This window comes from Papio anubis, chromosome 11 (assembly GCF_008728515.1).
Source record: "Papio anubis isolate 15944 chromosome 11, Panubis1.0, whole genome shotgun sequence".
NCBI classification, from domain to species: domain Eukaryota; kingdom Metazoa; phylum Chordata; class Mammalia; order Primates; family Cercopithecidae; genus Papio; species Papio anubis.
The window spans coordinates 7289998-7317490 of record NC_044986.1 but is presented as its reverse complement, the minus strand read 5'-3'; the positions used below and the strand labels follow the sequence as shown (position 1 = coordinate 7317490).

At 41.8% G+C, this 27493-nt stretch overlaps 1 protein-coding gene and 1 long non-coding RNA gene across 4 annotated transcripts in view; one reads left to right on the top strand and one right to left on the bottom strand.

Moving 5' to 3' along the window:
• The window catches only part of ADAM12 (ADAM metallopeptidase domain 12), a 374618-nt gene that overhangs the window by 6930 nt on the left and 340195 nt on the right, over window positions 1-27493 (bottom strand). For all 3 annotated transcript variants that reach the window (XM_021944084.2, XM_031652575.1, XM_031652576.1), the window contains 5 exons: window positions 24289-24397; window positions 20543-20678; window positions 19812-19920; window positions 17721-17900; window positions 302-432 (listed from right to left, as the gene is read on the bottom strand). In XM_021944084.2, coding sequence (XP_021799776.2) covers window positions 302-432; window positions 17721-17900; window positions 19812-19920; window positions 20543-20678; window positions 24289-24397 — 665 coding nt within the window. The remainder of the gene's footprint in view (window positions 1-301; window positions 433-17720; window positions 17901-19811; window positions 19921-20542; window positions 20679-24288; window positions 24398-27493) is intronic.
• Window positions 11082-20832, top strand: LOC110744224. The gene is made up of 2 exons (XR_002524576.2): window positions 11082-16684; window positions 20584-20832. It is a non-coding gene; the product is annotated as an uncharacterized LOC110744224 (long non-coding RNA).

The following is a 27493-nucleotide window of genomic DNA, read 5'->3' as shown; positions in this document are numbered from 1 at the left end:
TTCTTTTTCTTTGTGTCTTACAGGCCTGGCTTTCTCAGGTACTGTAGTTTTGTGGCATCTTGATTTGCTCTCTTAGGTCCACTGTGGCTGTTGATAGGCACTGTGGTGATGCCTGTGATTATAAGCTCGTGGACTGCTTCCTTCCCGGTAATTGTCATGTCTATTTTATGGTATTCCCAGTTGTAGGGGGAGCAGGAAGCATGGCCTAGACAACTGCACCCCTGTCCTGGCTTGGATTAGCCGTGGTTGGTCCTACAAGAGTTTGAGAGAGAAAGAGATAAACATGGCGTGTCACACAAACCTGAGGGGTGCCAGGCGGAGCCCGGTCTCCTGCTGTCCTGGGGTCCTGGCCAAGGCATGGGTGAGCCGAGTTGTTCTGGCCAGAGGATCTGCAGGCAGAGGCTTCTGAGGGGGGTTTGGCTTACAGGTCCCCTGCAACAAACATAGCGTTAACTTTCCAGGAGCCAGCAGAAGCCCCTGAGAAGCAGGGCCTGCCACTTGGCACAGGCCCTGATTCCTGAATATCATCCTCTCACCATACAAGGTGGGTGGAGGCTAAGCTCTGTTAACCTTCTTGCCAAAATTTTCTCTAACATTTAAGACTTATCCATGGATCACAGTTATAAACACTCGACTGTGGGGCTTCTGGGCTGGCCCTGGGCCCTGGGATAGAGTTGATGTTGGGGTTTCTCTGCCAATGTCACCCTGAGAACACACACTTTCCTGTGCTTTCTGTTCACCCTAAAATGAGAAGTTGGTGAAAATCTTTTCAACATCACATTCATTTCTTCAGTTTTGCCAACATCACATAGCAGGACTCGTTCATCTGTGGGTGGATTAGATGGTGAGGATGGTCGTGCTCAGTTGGCCACGTGCAGGCGCTGTTCCACATGTTGCTCCAGATGGCTCCGTGAAATGCACCGAAGTTCCTCCACTAAATACTTTCTCATAAGCTCAAAGAATTGATGCAGTGGTCTGAGGGACAAGTCAAGTTTTGTAAACACACTAAGGGGCAGGGCTGTGTTGACCAGAAGCCAGTGAGGGAGTTGGCCAGGGAAGGTGGGGTTATTCCACACTGGGTTTTAGCCAAAAATGATGCTTTGGGACTTGTGCAAGTCACTTGACCTCTTTCTCTGGAAAATGTGGGGAAAAAGACCTTATCTCAGCATTGTTATGAGGATTAAAGAAAATAATGCATAGACAGTTCCCAGCACACACTTAATAGTTATTAATATCAGCATTCCTTCATGCCACAATCTAAAAATGTTTAATAGAAATAGAAAAACGGCAGGGCGAGGTGGCTCATGCCTGTAATTCCAGCACTTTGGGAGGCCAAGGTGGGCGGATCACCTGAGGTCAGGAGTTCGAGACCAGGCTGGCCAACATGGTGAAACCGCATCTCCACTAAAAATACCAAAAAATTAGCCTGGCATGGTGGCATGTGCCTGTAATCCCAGCTACTCAGGAGGCTGAGGCAGGAGAATCACTTGAACCCAGGAGGTGGAGGTTGCAGTAAGCTGAGATCGTGCCACTGCACTCCAGCCTGGGTGATAGAGCAAGACTCTGTCTCAAAAAAAAAAAAGTGTAAGAACACATGCCGCTTTTTTTGTGGGGCCCCTCCTGTGGATACACATGAGAGAGGGGTTCATTGGAGCTGTGTCCAGAAGTCAGTGTTGGACACATCTCTGCTCTGGGCCCCAGGTGAATGTGGGTGCCATGTCTTGTCCTTGAAGCCTGGAAATTCATCTTCATGAATGCATAGAACGTCTGTCAGAAATGGTGCTAGAACCTCCAGGAGACAGAACACCCCTAATAATGAAATGCTCCAATTCACCATCATAGGACCCAGTATTCCTTATATCTAGCAACACTCAACAATGATTTCAAACACTTGAGTTGAATTTCTCTCACAGTGCTAATCACATGAAATGACATTCAGCAGTTGGGGCTCAGCTGAAAGAATGCAACAATATAATCACCATTTAACGTATCTTTGTAAAGCAAAGGAAGCTACCACAGAAGTCTGTAGACCACAGGTGTGTGGAAGATAAGCTGAGTTGGAACAGTGGACACACTGGGCTAGGAAAAAGTCCCTGAACAAGGGACAGACTTAGAAGTGACATTTCTACATTAGTTTTCATTAAAGGAAACATCAAATAGAAAAAAATCCCCCAGCTAGGAATAAAGGCCGTATAATGTGCCCAACAGCATGGTTTGTTTATATATTCAACCAGCTCCACATACACACACAGCGTCCTCACTGGTAGAGAGGGGATGGTCATAGTCCCTTCCTCCCAGGTGGATATGAAGGTTAAATGAGATATTGAGGCTCCTAGCACAGGGCCTGGCATGCAGTAACCCATGAGTGTTATTAATGGAGTGAATTTACCACCAAAAAGCACTGTAACCCTACTAACAAACTTTGGATAATTAAGGTAACAAATCAAGCTCCCTTTCCTATAGCTAACAGAAAACAATGAGCAAGACATTAGTGTGTCATGTAAAAATGGATGTATGCACTCATCAAATTGAAATTAAGCAATACTAGTTTTGCTGCTAAGTATGACTAAGCTGTCTTGACAATAAAGATAACATCAGGTTTTTATTGCAATGCTGAAGGAAAAAGTGAGGTATGTATCACAATATATTTGAATTTATCATGGAAACATAGGAGGTAATTAGGTTAGCCGTTCATTCTAGTTTGCCTGGGACATTCGCAATTTGTTTATCGTCCTGTTTAATTATTAATCACACTCAGGCACGTCTCCTACGTTAGAAGATATATGGTCACCATAGTGAAGAAAACCCAAATGGCTGAGATGCTGATTGAAGGGTCTAACCTCCAACCTGGGGATCAGTGCAGGCACCATCTGCTTCCTCTAGCCATGGCCAGGACATGGTTTGGATGGAAGCGTGAGACAGGTTGCAAGCAAAGATGTTGCCTAGGTAAGATGCTGGCTTCCTGCCAGGGCTTAACTGGGACAGAATGACCATGGAACAGTGGGGTTAGTCCAAGAAGATGTGCCTTCACGTCTTAGACATTAGGCATGGAGGTGTGGAACCTATGATGCAAGAAGCACCAGCTGCACATTTTGACCTTGGAGGAAGGGGTGAAATTGCCATGCTCTCTTTTAGGTATTGCTTTTTCATTCTGCCTTTGCAAAACCTAAACCTGAACCTGTCCCAGAGAAGTTCAGTGTGATCACCAAGCATCATCTGAAGGGAGCTGAGAAATGACTCTAGGCAGATCACTCACACATGATAAACATTTCTTTAAATCTATTTTCATTTTAAACAAGGAAATGAATTCAAACCTCATTCTTATGCCCTCTTAACTTCTTCCAGGTATGCTATTAAATAGGGCTGTTCCATTCTTCTATTTTCTGCTCATGTTCTGGTAATAGCCACATATTTCAAATTTTTTAGAGGTTTCAAAACAATTTTAAATCCAAATATAACCACTTTGCCTTGACCAGCATCATGAAGAAGTCTCAGCTGTTATCAACTTCACATGGTAAACGAGAGTAAACATGCTCTGCTTATCCAGAGAAATCTCTGCAGGAAGACTGGAATTCATCACAGGAAAATGCCAGAGATGCCCCAGAGATCCCTGGTGAGCTCATGCAGGGCTGGGGCGGCATCAACATATTTCACTGTGCAAATTCGGTCTACCTCTAGCTAAAAACAGTTGTGAGAATTATGGCTATAGATCAGAATATAAATGTTGCAAACCCTAATGTAGGTATCATGGAATTTGCCAAAGTTGACAGGCAGGCCTTCCATTTCCAGTAACATGGCAGGCTCTGTTGTTATGCTGTACCCCTTCTCTGATAACCACCAAGAGTTACAAGGCAGTAAATGTTTAAATCTAAGTGAAAGCAGCAGCTTGGAATAGTAACTGAAGATGGAGGCATCTGGCAAGTTAGGGAAACCTAAACGTGGGTTTTGATACTCTTTCACAGTGAGGAATACAGAAATCCAACCGAGGTCAAGACGTGGGCAGAAACCAAATGTCCAAGTTTGAGAGAGAATTCTCTTCCCGACTCCTCTCCATTCAAGTTGGGCTCTACAGACGAGACCTCAGGTTAAGAATCTTCTAGAAGTAAATGCATACTATAATCTATCCCCAGGTTACTATAAGGAGCATTCTTCTGGTGCTTGACAGACCAAGGGAGGAAACAAGGGAGGAAAATAAACCTGTCCCACAAATTTTCCTTGAGGACTTGAAGCTGAAATCACATCACCTGAGTAGTTCAGTAAAGCTCCAAGCCATTTGAAGTGGTCTCAAACTGGCACTGCCCCCAGGCACCTGGCAGAGGCAAAATAACCCTTTATGGAAGAACTATAATTTAAAAAATGAACTCATGGGAAAAAAGGCATACAAGGAAACAAGGCACCAGGAGTGAGAAGTGATAGAAACTTCAGCAGTAACATCCAAAGACTTCATATTTTGGGATTACTGGAAAAAGTTTTCTTACTATGTTTCAAGAAATGCAAGACAAGCTAGCATAGTTGAATTAGAACCAAAGAGAACTTCTAGAAGCAAAAAAAGTACAACATAGATGAGTGCAAATTGCATGAAGGTAAGTACAGTTTGATACCATTATGTAAAGTTTAAAACACAAAACACTATACTCATGGATACATATTTATACAAAAATATTCAAAATATTCTATTAAATCAGCAAACTTACAACAGTGATTGTATCTGGAGGGAGGCTAATGTAGTGACTTTAATGTTTTACTTTTTTAAAGTGATAGAGTATGCATATTTCTGAAATTTAAATAGGCATATACATCTAGAAAGATGTGAAACAATGGTTATTTCTATGTAGAATATATGTAGAATAAATGTGAGTAAATTTTAGTTTTTTACTTTTCTATATTTTTAAATATTTTAAAAACAAAAAAGTTCAATCTTTGGGCCAAGGAGGAAAACAGAAGAGAACATGTAGACTATTTAAAAAATATAAAATACACTACAACTTGGAACCAGTGAGCAAGGTAAGGCAATGTTTACAGGAAAGTTCCAATATTTTCAGGTAACTATCACAAAGTCCCAAAAGGCAAGTACTATTATTTCACATTTGTAGAGGGGAGATTAAAGTCATGTTTCCAAGATCTAATAGTAGCAAGAAGAAGATCATATAAGACCTTGAGCTGGTTGAAGGTAGAGGAGAACAAGAAACCAGACAAATCTAATAAAACATAGGCCAATCAAGGACAAAATAAATGGTATTAAGGATTACTAGGTAGTCATCTAGAAAAAAATTTGATTATACACTAAGTGGGATTGATTAGTGAAACAAATAGACACATGGAGAACAAAAAAACAGGGTGAGGCGATGGCCCACCTGGGAGTGACATGCAGCCAAGGGAACCCCCACCATGGGAAGTGGTACAAGAAAAACTGAGGCTACTGGGGTCTGGAGCAGACCCCCAGCAAATTGCAGCAGCCTTACAGAAGAGTGGCCAGACTGTTAAACAGAAAACAACTACCTCATCCAAAGGTCAGCAACATCAAAGATCAGAGGTAGCTAAGCCCACAAAGATGAGAAAGAATCAACACAAAAACAATGAAAACTAAAAAAGCCAGAGTGTCACTTTTTCTCCAAATCATGGCAACAACCTCTCCAGCAAGTGCTCAGAACTAGGCTGGGGCTGAGATGGCTGAAATGACAGAGTAGGCTTGAGAAGGTGGGTAATAAAGAACTTTGCTGAGCTGAAGGAGCATGTGGTAACCCAATTCAAAGAAGCTAGGAATCATGATAATACAGGAGCTGAGAGCCAAAATAGCCAGTTTAGAGAGGAACATAACTGGCCTGTTAAAGCTAAAAAACACACTACATGAACTTCACAATCACAAGTAATGAAGCAGAGGAAATCTCAGAGCTTGAAGACTCTTTCTGAAATAAGATGGGCAGACAAGAGAAAAAAAGAAGGAAAAGGAATGAACAGAAGGTCTGAGAAATACAGTATTATGTAAAGAGACCAAATCTACAAGTGATTGGAGTACCCGAAGAGACAGGCAGAACAGAGACACCCCCCCCCCAGCAAATTGCAGCAGCCTTATGGAAGAGTGGCCAGATTGTTAAACAGAAAACAACCCACAAAAATCCGAAGGTCAGCAACCTTGAAGATCAAAGGTAGATAAGCCCACAAAGATGGAAAACATACTTCAGGATATAATCCAGGAGAACTTCCCCTACCTGGCAAGACAGGCTAACATTCAAATTCAGGAAATCCAGAGAACCCTGATAAGATACTCCATGAGAAGACCAACCCCAAGACACATAATCAGATTTTCCAAGGTCAAAATAAAAGAAAAAATCTTAAGGGCAGCCAGAGAAAAAACCCAGGTCCCCTATAAAGGAAAGCCTATCAGACTAAGAGCAGACCTCCCAGTGGAAACCCTACAAGCTAGAAGAGATTGGGGACCAATATTCAACATTCTTCAAGATTTTCCAACCCAGAATTTCATATCTGGCCCAATATCATCTGGATAATGAAAGACCCATTGGTGTGCTGTCTTCAAGAAACCCATCTCATGTGCCAAGATACACATAGGCTCAAAATAAAGGGATGGAGGAAAATTTACCAGGCAAATGGCAAACAGAAAAAAGCAGGGGTTGCAATCTTGGTTTAAAGTCTGTTTTGTCAGAAACTAACAAAGATCAAAAAAAAAAAAAAAAGGGCATTGCATAATGGTAAAGAGTTCAATAGGAAGAGCTAACTATCCTAAACATATGTGCATCTGATACCACCCAGATTCACAGAGCAAATTCTTAGAGACCTGCAAAGAGACTTAGACTCTCACACAATAGTAGTAAGAGTTTAACACCCCCCTGACAATATTAGACAGCAAATCAACAAAGATATTCAGGACTTGAACTCAGCTCTGGAACTATCCACCCAAAACCAACAATCTACATTCTTCTCATTACTACACACACTTACTCTAAAATTGATCACACAATCAGAACTAAAACACTCCTCAGCTAATGCAAAAGAACTGAAATCATAACTGTCAACAGTGTAATCAAATTAGAGCTTAAGATTAAGAAATTTACTAAAACCACACAACTCCATGGAACCTGAACAACCTGCTCCTGAATGACTCTTGGGTAAATAATGAAATTAAGGCAGAAATCAAAAAGTTCTTTGAAACTAATGAGAACAAAGAGGCTACATACCAGAATCTCTGGGATGCAGCTAAAGCAGTGTTAAGAGGGAAAGCTATAGCACTAAATGCCCACATCAAAAATGTAAAAAGATCAAGTTAACAACCTAACATCACAAAGAACTAGGGAAACAAGAGCAAACAAACCCCAAAGCTAGCAGAAGACAACCAAGGTCAGAGTGGAACTGAAGGAGATAGAGACATGAAAAACCAGAAATCAATGAATCCAGGAACTAGTGTTTTGAAAAAAAATTACTAAAATAGACCATCAGCTAGACTAATAATCAAATAGACACAATCAGAAATGTTAAGGGGGATATCACCATTGATCCCACAGAAATAAACTATCAGATAATACTATAAACACCTCTATGCGCACAAACTAGAAAATCTAGAGCAAATACACCCTCTGAAACAGAACCAGGAAGAAACCAAATCCCTGAACAGCCAGCAATGAGTTCTGAAATTGAGGCTGTAATAGCTAGCCTACCAACCAAACAAAACCCAGGACCAGACAGATTCACAGCTGAACTCTACAAGATATACAGAATAGAGCTGGTACCATTTCTGCTGAAACTATTCCAAAAAATTGGAAAGAAGGGACTACTCTCTAATTCTATGAGGCCAGCAGCATCCTGATACCAACATCTGGCAGAGATACAACAAAAGAAGAAAACCTCAGGCCAATATCCTTGATGAACATTGATGCAAAAATCCTTAACAAAATACTGGCAAACAATCTGGCAGCACATCCAAAAGCTTATCCACCACGATCAAGTAGGCTTCATCCTGGGATACAAGGTTGGTTCAGTATATGCAAATCAATAAATGTGATTCATCACATAAACAGAACTAGAGACAAAAACCATATGATTATATCAATAGATGTAGAAAAGGCCTTCAATAAAATTCACCCCATAATGTAAAAAAAAAAAAAAAAAAAACTCCCAATAAACTAGTTATTGAAGGAACATACCTCAAGATAATAAGAGCCATCTATGACAAACCCACAGCCAATATCATACTGAATGGGTAAAAACTGGAAGCTTTCCCCCTTGAAAACTGGCATAAGACAAGATGCCCTCTCTCACCACTCCTAGCCAACATATTATTGGAAGTTCTGGGATAGGCAATCGGGCAAGAGAAAGCAAGCATATTCAAATAGGAAGAGAGGAAGTGCAGATGACATGATCCTATATCTTGAAACCCCATTGTCTCAGCCCAAAAGCTTAAGCAACTTCAGCAAAGTCTCAGTATATAAAATCAATGTGCAAAAATTGCTAGCATTCCTATACACCAACAGGCAAGCCAACAGTCAAATCATGAATGAACTCCCATTCAGAATTGCCACAAAAATAGTGAAATGCCTAGGAATGCAGCTAACAAGGGAAGTGAAGGACCTCTTCAAGGAGAACTACACTACTGCTTAAAGAAATCAGACGACATAAATGAATGGAAAAACATTCTATGCTTATGAATAGAAAGAAGCAATATGAAAATGGCCATACTGCCCAAATAGATTCAATGGTATTCCCATCAAACTACTACTGACATTCTTCACCAAATTAGAAAAAACTAAAAATTCATATGGAATCCCAAAAGAGCCCAAATAGCCAAGACAATCCTAACCAAAAAAACAAAGCTGGAGGCATCATGCTACCTGACTTCAAACTATACTACAAAGCTATGGTAACCAAAATGGCATGGTACTGATACAGACACACAGACCAGTGGAACAAAATAGAGAACCCAGAAATAAGACTGCACACCTACAACCATCTGATCTCCAACAAACCTGACAAAAAGCAATGGGGAAAGGATTCCCTATTTAATAAATAGTGTGGAAGAACTGGCTAGCCATATGCAGAAAATTGAAGCTGGACCCCTTCCTTACACCATATACAAAAATCAAGATTAAAGACTTACATATAAAACCCAAAACTATAAAAACCCCAGGAGAAAATCTAGGCAATACCACTCAGGACATAGGCATGCAAAAAGATTTCATGATGATGTCAAGAGCAAAAATTGACAAATGGGATCTAATTAAAGAGCATCTGCACAGCAAAAGAAACATCAGACTGAACAACCTACAGAATGGGAGAAAATTTTTCAATCCATCTGACAAAAGTCTAATAACTAACATCCATAAGGAATTTGAATTTACAAGAAAACAAGCCCAGTAAAAAGTGGGCAAAAGACATGAACAGACACTTCTCAAAAGAAGACATTCATGGAGCCAACAAACATGAAAAAAAGCTCAACATCACTGAATAGAGAAATGCAAATCAAAACCACAATGAGCTACCATCTCATGCCAGTCAGAAAGATGCTGGCAAGGTTGCAGAGCAAAAGGAATGCCTTTACACTGTTGGTGGGAGTGTAAATTAGTTCAACCACTGTGGAAGACAGTGTAATGATTCCTCAAAGACCTAGCAGCAGAGATACCATTTGACCCAGGAATCCCATTATTGGGTATATGCCCAAAGGAATAGAAATCATTCTATTATACATGCATGCGTATGTTCATTGCAGCACTATTCACAATAGCAAAGACATGGAATCAACCTAAATGCCCATCAATGATACACTGGGTAAGAAAATGTGGTACATATACACCATGGAATACTGTGCAGCCATAAAAAGGAGTGGGATCATGTCCTTTGCAGGGACATGGATGGTGCTGGAGGCCATTATCCTCAGCAAACTAATGCAGGAACAGAAAACCAAAAACCCCATGTTCTCACTTATAAGTGGGAGCTAAATGATGAGAACACATAGACACAATTGGGTAGGGAGAGAAGTGCATCAGGAAGAATAGCTAATGGATGCCCAGCTTAATACCTAGGTGACGAGATGATCTGTGCAGCAAACCACCATGGCACATGTTTACCTATGTAACAACCCTGCACATCCTGCACATATACCCTGTTGGGGGAACCAGCCCCCAATATTTCAATGTAGGTGCTTTTCTATTTTCCCTAAGTGTTGGCCGGTCTGAGAAATAAAGGGAAAGAGTATAAAAGAGAAATTTTAAAGCTGGGTGTCCGGGGGAGACATCACATGTCGGCAGGTTCCGTGATGCCCCCTGAGCCACAGAACCAGCAAGCTTTTATTAGCAATTTTAAAAGGGGAGGGAGTGTATGAATAGGATGTGGGTCACAGAGATCACATGCTTCATAGTGCAATAAAAGATCACAAGGCAGAAGGTCAGGGTGAGATCATGAGGTCAGGGTGAAACTAGAATTACTAATGAAGTTCCATGTCCCACTGTGCACACATTGCCATCGATAAACATCAGGGTTCAAGAGCAGAGAACTGGTCTGACTAGAATTTGCCAGGCTGGAATGTTCTAATCCTAGCAAGCCTGGGGACACTGCAGGAGATCAGGGCATGTTTCATCCCTTATCTGCAACTGCATAAGGCAGACACCCCCAGAGCAGCCATTTTAGAGCCCCCTGACACCCCCGGAATGCATTATTTTCCCAGGGCTGTTAATTCTTACTAAGGAAAGAATTCAGTAATATTTCTCTTACCTGTTTTTGGCAATAAGAGAAATGTGGCTCTGTCCTACCTGGCTCCCAGGCAGTCAGACCTAATGGTTATCTGCCTTGTTCCCTAAACATTGCTGTTATCCTGTTCTTTTTTCAAGGTGCCCAGGTTTCATATTGTTCAAACACACATGCTTTACAATTTGTGCACCTAATGCAATCATCACAGGGTCCTGAGGCAACATACATCCTCAGCTTATGATGATGGGATTAAGAGATTAAAGACGGGCATAGGAAATAAGAGTATTGATTGGGGAAGTGATAAATGTCCATGAAATTGTCACAATTTATGTCAAAGACTGCAGTAAAGACAGGCATAAGAAATTATATTAAAGTATTAATTTGGAGAACTAACAAATGTCCATGAAATCTTCACAATCTATGTTGTTCTGTCACAGCTTCAGCAGGTCCCTCCGTTCGGGGTCCCTGACTTCCCACAACAGTACCCCCCAATCTTAAATTTTAAAAATGGCAAAGATGAAAAGGCAGTTCTTGAAAAAGAAAACAATCTTAAACATGTGAAAAGGTATTTCATCTCACTATGAAGTATTTCCTATGAAGAAAAACATGGAGACCATTGTTTTTAACCTATCGATTGGCAAAGAAATGGAAAACCTCTGAACACTGTATTGGTGAGAAGCTGGAGAATAGAATAGCTGGAACAACTCCTTTAGAGGCAGCTCCACCCAATCTATCAAATTTCTAAATGCATATGGCCTTTGCACAGCAATTGTGCTTTTGGGAATTTATCCATCTTGGGCAAGATTATGCCTGTGTGACATACCAAATGGCTGAAAACAACCCATCTAGGAATCTGTAAGGGACAGGCGAAAGAAGTCATGGTATAGCTTCACAAATACAATGCAGCCAGCGGAAAGAATGAGGCAGATGTATGAAACTAATAAGGATTAACCAAAGTAGAAGTAAGTATATAATGTGTTGTCATTTGAATTCAAAACAAGGATGTAAGATGAGTGATAGCAAGTTGACGGTTGCTGAAGTTGAGTGATGGGTAGATAGGGTTTCACTGTACTCTTCTCTCCAATTCTGAGTGTTTGAAAATTTCCATAATCTCTCCCTGCAGAGAGGTGGGTGGGGGGCAGGACTGAGACTTTTCATTGTATCCTAAATTGCATTTTATAAAAGCCTAGTAACAGTGATGATTGCTTCTGGGAAGGGAGACTGGTGACAGGTGTGAGGGAGACTGTTTTCTGAATGACCCTTGTACTGTTGAGATTTTTTAATTATAGGCCTATATTACCTATTAACAAATGTAAAGGCTAAAATATCAGGCATCTGCTTTTTATGTAATTTTCATGTTTATAGTAACAGAAATAAGTGAGAAACAAATACCCCTTTGAATACTGTAATCACGTGAACAACTTCCCTTGAAAAGGTGTTCTGAGAAGTTCTTTCTCTTCAGAGAGAGAGATCGTGCTTCCGTGGATAACTGATACCCTTAAAGATATTTGATGGTTGTGTCTGATGAATAATTAATATATGATGCCAAAGAAAGTTCAGTTAAAGTTCTGAAAGTATTGGGTAGGTGGCAGGGAGAGTCCAAGACCTTGGTAGCTGTGTTTTAGATTTACACGGGGAATGGACTCATTTTCATTAATCCAAAACTAACTGAATGTGATGGCTCTACAGAGAATGACACTGTAAGAACTGATTTTTTACTATTTTAAGTCCACATCAATTCAGCATATTTCCTACATATCTATTGTGTTCAACAGGCTGGACTTAGGTGTGCCTGAGATCAGTCTGTGTCTTCAGAAGTAGGGCAGAGCTGGCATACTGGTAACTCCAGGCTATGGCAGCAGGTGATCGGGGTCCTGGAGGGAGGACTGTGGAGAGGTCTTAGGGGAGGGTGAGATCTGGAACACAGGGAAAGGGCATGGAAGGACACTCACCAGCACTATTCTCAGTTATTAGCCTGTGCTTTGTGTGTAGCAACAGAAGCTCTCATAAAACTCAGTTTTCTTGTATTTCATCTTACTTCTTTAGGAGAACGTATTGATGAATGGGTCTTCTTTTCTCATTATAAATTGGCATTTCTGATGAGCAAGGACCTAATCCCCAGATTTCTAGACTCTGCAAGTGCAGGTTTCAATATCAGACACCCACACAGGTCAGAAGGGCACATGCCCTTATCCATTTGGAGCCAAATTCATTTTGTTGAACAGTTTGAAGGTTTGGACTCAACCTCTGAATGAACTGCCCAGCAACTGATTGATCTACAATCATGGTTTAAATTAATTGGCTTTGCTCACATCTGCATCCTGACCAAGTATTTGTGAAGGAGTAGCTGCTGTTTACCAGTAACAGCCCCAGCTCATCATTCACCACCTTTTATATGGGTTTGAGGAGGACGAGGAATTTGGACCTCCTTGAAATAGCTGCCACCCTCTTCCCATGGCAACTTAAGCAAAGTAGCCTTTTCTTAGAAGAGACTGTGCCAGACTGGTGAGTCTTGTGTTATAAAATATTATATGTTGCATATAATACAGACAGATAAGTTGTTGATTAGGAGAAATGTTGTGTCTTGACAGCAACACTGAACTGAAGATCTCCATCTCTGCAGAAAATGCATAGAACCTTCTTTAAGATGCAGTGAACAGCTAGATGAATACACTGAATTATTTTTCCTCTAATACAGCTGATGGGATGAAAAGAAAATAAGTTTGTTTCCTTGATCAAGACTGGGGAGTTAGGATGAGAAGCTTGAATTCCAAGGGTCCTTTTACCATGGAGAAAGTGGTACATTGCAAAGGTATGTTTGTGGACAAGAGAGTACATTCATTCAGCTGTCCTTCATTTTAAAAAGTCAAGCAGAACATTTATAGAAGATGAAATAGTTTCTATAAAGACCTAGCTTACAATTTAAATGTGAGGTGGACCAAGATGGTGTTTGTGATAAGTGTTTTCTTCTGGAATGCTTAGATGGTACATTTGGACAAATGAAGCAGGATTAGTTGTGTAGCTATGTGTTTGTCACGTTGTCCTGGGCAGGGCATAAGGAACTCCAAAGTACAAAATGTCAGTGGATTCGATTTGTGCTGCCAAACAAGAGTCACCTCTAAATATTCTCCACACCTGCATGGAATTAATTCCCATTCCCTATGTGTGATGGGAGAGAAATCAAACACTTAATCTATATCATATGTCTCGGAAAAGTTCCAGACAGACACCAGCCTGGAGTGAGAAATGTGGAGTTTTCAGTGATTGATGTTTAAAGGGTAACATTTCCTTAGTTTCATAAAACAGAATGAAGGACTTTTTCGGGCCTGCTTTAAAGGAAATCTTGGAAGAGTCCCTGCTGGTGGAGAAAAAAACACCAGCAGTAGGAATACCTTCCTCTGATAACATGGTCTGTTGGCCCCAGTTTGACATGGTACACAGGTGAGTTGCTTAAAAGAAATAAAAAGCTTCAGGATGAGGGGTACATGGGAAAGGAGCTTCCCTGCTCTTTGGCTACCTGAAATGCACACACAAAATATTGATGGATGAGAAAAGTTTAGGGCGTGCTCACCACCTTCCATGACTGCAACTCTAAAACAAATTAGAAAAACAAATGTAAAAGAACTGTCAATAAACAGAAGAAATTATATGTGGACTTTCACTAATAATGAAATGGGAGTAGACTTTGCAAGCATGAAAGGAATGGGAAAATTCACAAAATAAAAATTCAATATTTAAAACCAGAATTATTCTTATGCCAAAAAATCATAACTAAAGTTATAATACATTACTAAAATATTTTTAAAAGAAACTCTTATAAACCAAGAAGAAAAACTCTGCCTCTCAAACAGAAATAAATAGGCGAAGGATAGGAAAAGACAATTCACAGAACAAATACAGTGAATAGCAGTGGTATGCTTGAGCTGGCTGGTACTGGCTCATAACTGCCAATTCCCTACTCCTCATTCAGTAATGTCACATTCGTAGCTTGAAACTGGCCATGGTGGGAGGTTTTATACCAGAGAAATCAGCTATAAATCAGGATTTTTAAATAAAAGACCAGTTTGCCAGCATACCATTAGAATACCATGGTATGCTACCATTGTAGCATACCATTACTACCAGTAGTTCAATTGTACCAGTAATCAAAAAAATACAAGAAGAAATGAGGTCTGGACAAGGTGGAATAAGCACATTTCACCCTATTTCTCCTGCTAAGTGCAACAAAAATGTCTGGACATAAAGTATGCTGGTTAGGGATCTCAGAACTCAAGGAATTACCCAATGGTGTGTTTGTGTGTGTGTGTTCTTTTATATATCTTGGCCTGGGCTCAGGATAGGCCCACAACTGGAAAAGCCTGCTATCTTGAGACAAAAGACTGGAGAAAGAGCAGTCCAGAAATACAGAACTATTTTGACCATACCTGACCTTATTCCAGCTCAACACTTGAAAAAAGCTATGCCTCCCTCCCACTTCTCATCAGGCATCATGTCCTAGAGACTGGCAGATCTGTACTTTCCATCACTTCTTGCAATAACTTGCCACATCCCTTCCCTGGAGCAGAGACTATGGGTAGAACTTTTAGGGGATTTCTCATCACCATGGAATCCAGAAGGAAGCGGAACAACATTTTTTAAGTACTGAATGGAGAAAACAGTCAACACAGAATTCTATATCCAGCCAAACTATCCTCCAGGAATAAACACATTCACAGATAAAGGAAAATGAAGAGAATTTGTCACCTACAGATTTGCTTTTAAAAAATGGCTAAAGAAAGTTTTTCAGACAGAAAATAAGTTGAAACATTAGGAGTTAAGAAAGAACAGAAAAAGTAAATATATGAGTAAATATAGTAGACTCTTAACTTTTAAAGATTATGTTTGGCTGAAAGCAAAATTACAACATCTGAAGTGACTCTCAGTACACATAAAGGTAATATTTAAGACATCTGTGTTATAAAAGGAGGAGGAAAAGAGACCTAAAAGGTGATAGTTTCTGTATTCTACTTGAAGTGATGAAATATTGACACTAATCAACTGTGATAAAGTAAGTACATATACTGTAATCTTTAGAGCAGTGGTTTTCAATCAAGGGAGGTTTTGCCTTTCAGAGGACATTTTGGCAATGTTTGGAGACATGATTACACATGTTACTTCCATCTAGTTGACAGAGGCCATGGATGCTGCTAAACATTCTACAATGCACAGGAAAACCCCACATAACAAAGAGCATTCAGTACAATATGTCAAAACGCTGAGGATGAGAAACTACCCTAGTGTAATCATACAAAAAAATACAAAGATATATACTCAAATGCAGATAAGTCAATATGTAATACTAATAAGTGTTCAACTAAACTATAGGAACACAGAAAAAGCACAATGAAACAAAAACCAAAGAGAACAAACAGAATATTAACATGGTAGACTTAAATCCAAACATATCAACAATTGCATTAAATATTAATGTTCTAAACACACCTATTAAAAGATAGTGACTGGCTAAATGGATGAAAAAATATAATCTAACTATATGCTGTCTACAAGAACCTCTTTTCAAATGTAATTCCATAGGTATGTTAAAAGTAAAAGGATGGAAAAATTCATACTCTGCTTTTTATGCTGTTTTTGGAAGTAACCATTTCTGTTTGCTGCAATCATGAATGATGTTTACTATTGTGAAATACCATTCATGATTGCAAAAAGACAACACTAATACTAATCAGAATAAAACTGGAGTGGATATACTACTAATATCAGATGAAGTAGATTTTAGAACAAAGATTACCAGAGCTAAACAGGGACATGACATAATGATAAAAGGGTCACTTTATGAAGATGACACAACAATTCTAATTGTGTGTATCACAAACAGAGCTTCAAAATACATGAAGCAAAAACTGATGAATTCAAAGGAGACACAATTATAGTTGGCAAGTTCAACATCTCCTCTCAGTAACTGATAGAACTACTAGACAGCAAAAAAAATAAGGTATTTTGTTTTATTTATCAAACTGGTAAAAGTTAAAATTTAGTGTTAGCAAAGTCATGGTGAGAAAAACAATAATGTGGGAAATGCAAACATATGTAAGAGTTCTGAAAAAATATTTTTATATTATGAGGCTTTCAACCTAATATTTTACTTTTAAGAATCTCTCCTAGGGGAATAAAGAGGTCCAAGGTTTACCTGTCTAGAACTTTATAACAGAGCTGTTTATAACAGCAAAAGTTAGAGACATCAAAACATGCCCAATAATTGGCAAGTACTTAAACATTTATATTCAAGCATAGTGTTATTGTTAAATAACATTTTTAAGGATTTTTAATGCCATTGTAAATGGGACTGATTTTTAAGGCAAAACAAAGCAGTATATAAAACTTTGTACAAATAAATTATGTTAAAATACACAATTATAAACAAAAATTAGCAGTGAAAAATTACCAGTGATTATCTCCTGTTTATTTGCTTGTTTTCTCCTCCCTTCAAGTTTTCTATTGTGAAATATCATTCGTTACTGCAGCAAACAAATGGTCACTTCCAAAAATAGCATACAAATGAGATCATATACATAAAGCAAACAATATAGTGCTAAGTTTGATACAGAGACACTCAATAGGTGGTATAATTCTTGTAAATTTGAAATGAAATGATGAGAAAGTATAACTGATGGTTCTTAGGGTGACCATCTGTCTTAGATTGTCTGTCTCTATTTTACTGTCCGGGCCTAATTATTACTAGTCCCCCTGCAATTCTCAAAAGCGTCATAGTTTAGTTGCATGGGTGGTCTAACTATTCAAATACTTAACACATTACAACTAGTAATTAAAATATATGACACCCTTATTATACTCCAGGCACCAAACTAACTGCTTTATGTGGATTATCTCATTTAACCATCTGAGTAGCTGAATTATCTCCATATTATAGAGGCACCAAGAAGTTAAGCAGCTTGTGTAAGCTCACACATTAACAAGTAGCAGAATCTGGATTTGAACTACATCCTATCATGTTAGTACTCAAAGCATACCTGGGCCTGCCTAAGTGCAGGGTTGACTGGCAGGGGTCTGGCAGGGACGCTGGGTGCACGCGGAGCCCGGTGGAGGGGAGGAAGCACTCGCTGAGTTGACTGGGGCTGAGGGACATTCAGGCCGTTGAGGGGTCTGCTGATGTCAACATTCGGACACTGTGGCAATCTCCTGGGATTGTCCTGCACAGTCAAAGTAAAAAGCCATGCTAGAGAGGGTTTCAAAAATATCAGTAATTCCTTAAGGAAAATGCAGTGCCAACTCATCCGTTATAGCTGAAGGCCAAGGTGGAGTAAAGGAAATAAATCAAGGATGTACACAAGAGGGAAACTATTATTTATTTAAACTTCAAAATTCAAACAGAAGCATCACCTACCTCCATCCCGCCAAATCTGGAACAGAAGGATCGATTTTTGTTTAGATTTTTAAAAATGGTTTAACAGATAGGTGTAAAGCACTTGAATAAGTACCAAGTATAAAGACACGGACCGAGATCTTAGGGAAGTTACGAAAGAGATATGAAAATAAGACACAGCTTAATGTGTACAAGGCTCAATGAGAACTGAGAAAGCCACTGAGGAAAGGAGAGTTGTGGCTGCAGGAGGCCATGGCTGAGGTTGGGGCTTGGAGTTGGAGACGTTCTCCCACATGGTAACCCTTGTTCTTAGAACAGGTGCTGTAGGGGCTCTTAGACTTCAGGCTTCCACCCCTTCCTTCCTCTCTTTCTAAAAATAGCTTAATTGAGGTATAATTGACAATGTATACAACTTGGTCATTTTTGACACGTTTACACCCATGAAACCCTCACAACAAACAAGTGGACAAATGAATGTGTCCATCACCCCAAAGAGTTTCCTTGTCATCCTTCTCCCTTCACTCTCCCGCCAATCATCAGTCTGCTTTCTGTCACTATCAGTTTGCATTTGTCAGAATTGCATATAAGTGGGATCACGGAGTATGTACTCTGGCTGTTCTTCTTTTACTCAGAATAATTATCTAGAGATTCATCCACAATGTTGTATACATCAGTGGTTCATTCCTTTGTGCAAACATACCATTGTTTGTTTATCCTTTTACTGGTTGATGGATATTTGGATTGTTTCTAGTTTGGGGCTCTCAAAAATAAGGCTGTGCTTTTTTTTTTTTTTTTTTTTAAATAGAGCTGCGTTTTTCTTTTTTTAAAAAAATAAAGATGTGCTTTTGGCTACCACACAAAGCCATTCTCACTTGCGGTTCCACCTTTGGGGACGAGCAGGGGTAAAGCTTATTGGGAACGGCAGCCTCCTCCTTGGTGGCCCACCCTCTATGCTTTTTGGATCAAGGGAGTTAAAACAGTTTCTTGTCTACGGAATATGCAGCAGTGATTTTTCAATCACTTCTAATTTTTTTGACACCAATCTTGTTCACTGTTATAATTTGGACTCTTGTTGAATAAGTTCAATATGCAAGAATTCTTGTGGGTACATCAGAAAAACTTGGTGGGGAAAAACTATTAGAATGAACTCTAGCTGTAATTCACCAGGGTAGCAAGAGGGTTAAGAGACAGCAGGGAGCCATGAGGTACTCTGGGTTAAGGATCCAGTTCTCTGAAACCACAGGGTGGACAGGGCTTCCTCAGCTCAGAGGCTGGAGCAAAATGGTCAATTCTGAGAGCTCTGTGTAACTTTTAAAAATATTTTAAGAGTAACAGTGGGCTAAAGCAGCTCACCTAAAGCCAGGTGGTGGCATTTGGAAACTATGGTGGGGACGGCGTTGGGGACCGGTATCAGGAGCCAGTTTGGGCTGCAGACCCAGTAGGGCCCCAGAAATGTGGCTGCTCTGGGTGACTGGAGGGATCACAACTCACAATATGCTGCACCATATCATGCAGGGGACACTGACTGTGCCAACAGGATCTAGGTGGGCTTCCATGGGGGCACCATGGGACCTCCCCAGATCATCTCAGAGACCCTCCCTCAGAGCCTGTTGATCTGGCAATGCAGACTCAGCACTTCACAGGCAGTTCCTCTAGGATCCCATTCTTATTCAATCTTGTATTGAAAATCTCATGTCTGCATGTGTGCCCTGAGCACTCACATCTATTCAAGACTCACCTTCGGTGGGTAGGAATCTGGAGGCTTCCTCATCAGGCCTTTTCCGAGGTGGCCGAGGTGAGCCTGACAGGGTTGGGAGCCACGGGGTGGCCGGGAAGGGTGCACACACCTGCAACAGAATCCCATACCTGCTGACCAAGCATGTTTCCCCTTCTCACTGACTGGAATTTTTACACTTTGCTCAGTGGCACTCAAAAGATAGTTTACTTAGTGTGCTAAACATGCAAAGGAAAAATTACCTAACACTCTTAGGAGATTAAAAAATAAATACTAATTTTTTCCTCAAAACCTCTATTTTGTCAAATTAGTTCTTGCACTCCATGGAAATGCAGTGTAGTGACACCTGGAAGATGATTTGTATGAAGCTGGCATTTCAGCGATAATGTCTTTGAATATATTTGGATCAAAAGCTACCCCATCTGATGAAAATATTTCAATGTCTCCATGTTGTATAAAAACTACTAACATAAGGGTGGGAGAAAACACATCAGTGGAATTCCCTGACACCCTGCTAGCTTATGTAATAAGCAGCATATTGTTGTTTGAAGGGAAGTAAAGGAGGCAGCTGATCTGGCAGAAATTTAAAACAAGAAACCCCCCCCCAAAAAGAACCAAGTCCCAGATTTATGATCCAGAAAATCTGACCTTTGCTAAAAAAAAAATGAAGTGAGAAGCAGTTTGCTGTACATTTTCTGAGCCACCATTTCTTGAACAACCTAAACCCAGGGTACCTTAGTTTTTCAATGGTGGTCTTCTTATTTGTAAACAACAGTCGTATCAAGGTCTTCCTTTTGAGATAAACCACAAATCCAGCAGCAAGAAGACACAGGATGGTCACCAGAATTCCTACGGTTAAACCTTGGTTATCTGAAACAAAACACATTGGGCTCACGGAAGGAAGCAGTTACAATGAAATATGGGAGATATCAAGTTGACATTTATGGCAAAGTGAACTCTGAAACAACAGAAATGAAGAGAGTAAACCCTTGAGTGATGTACTAATAAACTCTCTTACTTCAAAGATCATGTTTGAGGTTCGATCTATGTTACCATCATTCATTTCTGACAACTCTAGAACTTGCCAAACAGGAATATATAGTTGGGTAGTTGGGGCGATGGCCTGGACCACCCAGGCTCCCTGAGGTGTGACAATGGCACAGTGGACCATGGTAGCCACAGAAGGTAGCAGGGAGCCATCACCGAAACCTCACCGGAATCACAGCCATCCCCAGGCTCAAATGTTTCCAGCCCTCAGCACAGATTTGCCACCTCAAAGTGCCTTTCTTTACTCATTTTGGGTTCTGCTTTATCTTTTTTCATATTTTTAAAGAACAAGATGCTTTCTTGCTAGACATCTCAAAGTAGATAGTGAAAAAAGAAAACTCATTTAAATGAAGCACCCATGGGTTTTGCTTTGTTATGTTGGGGACTTACAAACACAGCCTTTGTAGGGGAAACCCTTTTTCTGGGAGGAAGCTGTTTTCTCTATGAAAACATCTTTTCTCTGACCTGCTGCCATTTTGTTTATTACAGTTAAGAGCCTCCTCAAGGGTAGGGAAAGGAAGGAAAAAAATCAAACCATCAGATTGGTTTCTTACAGCAACTATGGGCAGAGGCTGGGAAGGACTCTAAATGCTCAGACTTAGAGGAGGTCTACTTGTGATTTCAACCGCGCTGTGAATTTTCAGAGGACAGGGATCTTGATTCATTTGTCTTCCCACCAGCAAGGATCAGGGTGTACTTCACATTAGGTAAGTGCGCAACAGTCCTTTCAGGCTGCTGGTGATCGCCGCGAAGGTGACTGCAGTTACCTGGGCTCTCCTCAGCCCCGCCTCCCACCTGGACCCTCAGCTGGGTGTGGACCACTGCAGCAGCAGCTCCTACTCCAGGGAAAGAATGTCTTTCACACCCTCTCGGTTTCTGGACCTCATCCCCCACTAACAAGGCCTATCAGGGATGTGTCTTAGCCTAAGCAAGACAGCCAACAGATGACAGTCTTGACTCACTTGTTAGTGTTACTGGAAAAGTATTGCTTCTGGTTTCCTGGCCAAAATGTCCCTCTTTTCAGAGCCTTAGCGTGATCACAGGGGCTCTGGCTAGAGTTCTGGTGTCTCATAACAAAGCTAATTTAAAAAGTGAGCAGCAAAATTCTTGAACTATAATTTCTAGTTCCATAAAGTGAATCCATACGTCTTCAATACATCACTCTATGAAACCGAACATTTACAGGGCCCACACATTGGACCTGCTGCATCTCCCAGGGTTGCTCAAGCCAGAGGCTCGGGCAGTGAGTGACTCCATCTCCCTCTTCCCCATGACCAGCATGAACACCGTGTCCTGTGTCTCCTCCTGTTGGCCCAGTCCACACTCTAGGTCTGAGCCCAGCCCAGTCCACACTTTAGGTCTGAGCCCAGCCCAGTCCACACTCTAGATCTTCACACAGTCAGCTATCTCTGCTTCAGAAGGCACATTTCCCTCGCCCCCTTCAGACCTCAACAGATGAGGGTCCCCAGGAGCCCTCCTGACAATACCCTGCTGCTCCGTGAGGGTTGCTCCCCTCCCATGATGCCCTCTCTCCCCGCAGTCGTACCCCCCACTTATCATGCCATGTCATACTTGCTTAAAGTCTCTCCAGGACCCAGGAGAGTGGCTGGCATGTGGCAGACAAATGAGTACTTGTTTAATGAGCCTCTGAGCCATGGCCAGGCCAAGGAGCAGCGAGCCATGCTTGCTCATGGCCTGCCTTGGTTCTGTATATGTATGCACGGGGTGGAGGCAGGGATATTTCAAACGCACTCTCTTTTATGCAATAATGGCCACAGGGGATGGAGTTAGGCTCTTCTGTTGTTTTCACTTTTTAACATTCTTATTTTTTAAATGAAGGATTGGTGACTCTGTGGGTTCCCTGGCTTTTTGCAAACCCTCGAACCTGAGTACTGCTGGCCACACATGTCTGTGCCAAAGAGCCACAGAGCTTGCCACCCTCTCTCCTGCTTTCTTCTCCAGTTCGTTTCAGTGCCATTCCATTTGCTTGGATGGAGACGGAATGGGTGGCAGGGTCTCTGACAAATTAAAAACTAAAACCCTGCTATTTTCATATAATAAATGCGAAAAGCCATATCAGAGCATTACGTTTCAGCCAGAGACCAGTCATCAGGGCTGTCAAGGCTGAGATGTCATTGGGGAAAGGGGACACTGGGCCCAACCCTTGCTTCTCCCCGACTGCTGTGGAGGCTCAGTGAAAGGCCAGCCTTTTGAGTCCTTTTCCTACTTGCTGCAGAGCTGGGGCCTGCTACAGTGGTAACCTGGTGCTCTCTCAGGAGTAGCATTGAAGCACGTCCACGTTGTAGCAGAAGCTCAACCAGGAACTCGCTGCCCTTCCTGGCGCTGTTTCTGCAGACGTGCCTCTGGTAGGCTGGACTTCCCCTCCTGAGCCCTGAGAACTGTGTTGTGTCTGTTGTCATGGAAACAATGGCAAAGCCACAAAGTCAATGCTGCCAGTCACCGGAGGCCTTGGGGACGCGTGACCTCCTCTGCAGCAGCACTAGTCACAGTCTCCCATGTCATGAGAGGGCTCAGATGAGTGTCAGTGAGGCAGAAGATGCATGCTCCTGCGATCCCGCGGGCACCTGGCCCTGGCCATGCTCCCTGTTGGAGCTCTGCAGCTTCCTGCCTTGCTTCTTTCCCTCCAAAAGGGGCATCATTCAGACTTGCCCCTGAATTGCCCAATAAGAACTCAGAGAAAACAGCACCACACCAGGACACCATTTCTAAAGGTCATCTGAGGAGAAATGGCCGTGAGTTCAAGCACAGCTGCTACTAAGAGCTGCTTGGGGGACAGGCAGACCCGTGTCTAAATCTTAGCAAGATCACATTAGGCAAAATACTTAACTTCCCTGAGCCTCAGATCCTATGTATGTGAACAAAGAATCATACCACCTTCTTCAGAGTTGTATAAGGAGAAGATGACATCATGCGCATAAAATGTACCACATAGCACCTGCACACACCGTTCCATGTGCAGAAGCTGTTGCAGTGACTCCCTCTGCTGCTGTGACTGTCACCTTTACTAAGAGGTGGGTGTCTTTCCAGTAGGATTTTTAAAAGGCAGTAAACTTCACACCTTTTCACCCTACCACACAGATGCTGGCTTTTACAAAGTCCTTTGATACAGTGATGAAATTCATACCCATTCAGCAGTTCACTATAGAAATGACCTTAGCTAAGAAAAGTGTCGCAGGCTAAGGAACTGGCAAACTCAGCCACTCAGTCAAAGCAGAGAGCAAGGAGCCTCGGAGATCGGGCAGGGATGAGAGGGGCATCTGGAAACTGTGGGAGACCCTAGGCTGTGCAGACCCACATGGGGTCCCCACCGGGTTTCTTGTTGGCTCTACCTGCACCCACGCTGACAGCTGGCGAGCCCACTTGCCCCCAGGTGCTCAGCCTCCTCCCGCCAGGATGCAGGGACCTCACTGACCTGCTTGCCGGATGGGGCCGCTGTCTGTGCTTCCTCCAAAGCCAAACTTGTCACAGAAGGGAGGTGCCCAGTGGGCCTCGCAGTGGCAGTTCTTCCTGTTGTTGCACACCTTTCAGGGCAGAGGGGAGGGACGTGGGGTTAGGGCATACGTCGCTCTGTGCATCACCACAGGAGCATGGGGGCCATGGTCAGAGCCCCCCAAACAGTGACACAGCCAGACTCAGCACATGCCATGGTGCAAATGAGCCCAAACCTGGCACTACACACCACACAGGTGCGACCAGACCTGAGGCTGCAAAGACTCATCATCTGCCTATTAGTGGCTGTTAAGAGAGTGACGAAGATTATCTGGGTTCATCAGCTTGCTTCCCCCACCCATCTCACTTCCTTCTCTATCTCCCCATCTTCCTTTTTGAATCCAGAAAACTCACTGTCTGACCATGAGGAGAAGCCCCCTCAGCAGTGAGGAGGGACCATGCTTTGCGGCTACAGACCCAAAGCCCTGGGGCACCACGGGACCTGACAGATGCTTGGCACATCCCTGTCTCCCTCAGACCTTTGAAGGCTCAGAGAGGCTGGTGACTGCTGGGTCCCGCACCAGGCAGGGGTCCGAGGCAGGCCCCCCATTTCCTGAGCCTAGCAGGGTGCATGGGATTTCCACTAATACTTCCTGAAGCCTGTCCCCTGGAATGCCCGCCTCCTTCTTATGGAGTTTCCCAGTGGCTGTTTCCTGACTCCCAGCCATACACCAGGGTGTGAATCCAACAGTGGATTCTTTTCCTTGTGAAATAAGAGAATGGTTCTGGCATGGCAAGAAAGGGAGACCAAGAAAGCCCGAGGAGGCTGTGCTTCGCCCTTGGTGGGCCCAGCTCATAGACCAGAGCATTCCATGGAGGGGCCAGGAGCCCCTGCCCACCTGGTTACCAAGGGCTACCAATGGTGGCCACTCCCAAGCCTGTCCATGCTGGTTGGACTCGTTATTGTGCCAGATGTAACTAACTGAAAGTACATGATCCAATGGAATATTACCATGAAGATGATATATATTTAATATTTTTCTATGAAAATTAGGTTGTCAAGTCCAGTCACGGTGACTCATGCCTGTAATCCCAGCAAGTGGGAGGCTGAGGTGGGTAGATCACTTGAGGCCAGGAGTTCGAGACCAGCCTCGCCAACATGGTGAAATCCTGTTTTTTTTTTTTTTTTTTGAGACGGAGTCTGGCTCTGTCACCCAGGCTGGAGTGCAGTGGCCGGATCTCAGCTCACTGCAAGCTCCGCCTCCCGGGTTTACGCCATTCTCCTGCCTCAGCCTCCCGAGTAGCTGGGACTACAGGCGCCCGCCACCTCGCCCTCATGTATAAGTTTTTATGCGGATATATGTTTTCATTTTTCTTGAGCATATACCTATGAGTGGAAATGCTGGCCCCTACGGCTTCTTTAAGTAGCAGATATTCCATAAAAATCTGATGAAATCACCTTCCCTTTTCCATTTCAATCTTAGAATTAAAATGATCATTCAAATTAATCCTTTCCCCAAAAGATAAACAAGAATATTTTTTCTTCTAAGAGGATAAGATGAAATAACAGGCATAAAATAAGTTTTTCCCTCTTCCTTGACCTCCTGCAACCTCAGGTATTACATTTATAGTGAGAATGTAGAACTGCGCCAAGAATGTAGTATTTCAGGTTTTAGACCCTTGGGCCAAATAAACAATCCAACTAGCCAGGAGGATGTGCAATTGAAATAATTATCTTCACAAACACTTCTTTATTCTAAGAAATGAACACCTTCTAACAATGGTAATCAAGTAAATTATTTCTCACAGACATTCTAACTTAGTATAAGAAAGAATGGTGGTGCATGCCTGTAGTCCCAGCTACTTGGGAGGCTGAGGCAGGAGAATCACTTGAGCCCAGGAGGCAGAGGTTGCAGTGAACCGAGTCACTCACGCCACTGCACTCCAGCCTGGGCAACAGAGCAAGACTCTATCAAAAAAAAAAATAAGAAAGAAAAAGAGAGGGAAAGAAAGAGAAAGAGAAAGAAAAGAAAAAAAAAGAGAAAGAGAGAGAAGGAAAGAGAAAGAAAGAAAAAGAAAGAAAGAAAGAAAGAAAGAAAAAAGAAAGAAAGAAAGAAAGAAAGAAAGAAAGAAAGAAAATGAGTTAATGAGTGCAGCACACCAACATGGCACATGTATACATATGTAACAAACCTGCACGTTGTGCACATATACCCTAGAACTTAAAGTATAATAATAATAAAAAGAAAAAATAAAAGAGAAAGAAAGAAAGGAAGAAAGAAAGAAACATTTGATAGAGAGTGGAAATATAAATATTTTAAATAATTTTTCCGTTCCCAGAAACTTCAAGAAAGATGACTCATGGAAGATCTTAGTTGTGTTTCAATGTTTTTCTCAACAATAATGTTCTTCTCAACAATGTTTTTCTCTAGCAGCACTATCCTGGAGCCAGTGAATTTGAAAACGCCACAATATTTCAGTATTAATAAAGTAAATAAGAATTAGAATGTTTCATACTGGAAAGAATTTTAAAGATACACCATTTCAACTCCTTTCTTTTTATATTCAATCTCAGAAAAGTGAAGCATCACATTACACCTATGTGGCAGCATTATCCACAAATTAAAATCCCGGACTTCTGGCCACGTGCAGTGGCTCATGCCTGTAACCCTGGTACTTTGGGAGGCCGAGATGGAAGTGTTGCTTGAGTCCAGGAGTTCGAGAACAGCCTGGGCAATACAGTGAGACCCCCGTCTCTATGAAATAAAATACAAAATAATTAGCTGGGCGTGGTAGCACGTGCCTATAGTCCTAGCTACTTGGGCATTGAGGTGGGAGGACTGCTTGAGTCCAGGAAGCTGAGGCTACAGTGAGCTGAGATTGTGCCACTGCATTCCAACCTGGGTGACAAAGTAAAACCCTGTCTGAAAAAAAAAAAAAAAATCCAGGACTGCTGATTTTCCATTACAGGAAACATTCTCCTGAACCATGCTGCCCTAAGTCATACTTTATTATTTTGGAGGGCAATCAAGAAAATTTTAAATTTAATGTTAAGATTGAACTTACATTAAATTTTGAATTTCTGTTATCATTCCTCCCAAGGATCTCATATATTTAAATATGGTGCTAGATTCGGTTCTTATGGGACTGCAGAGTAAACAAATTTGAGGGCCTGTTTAAGAAAAAAA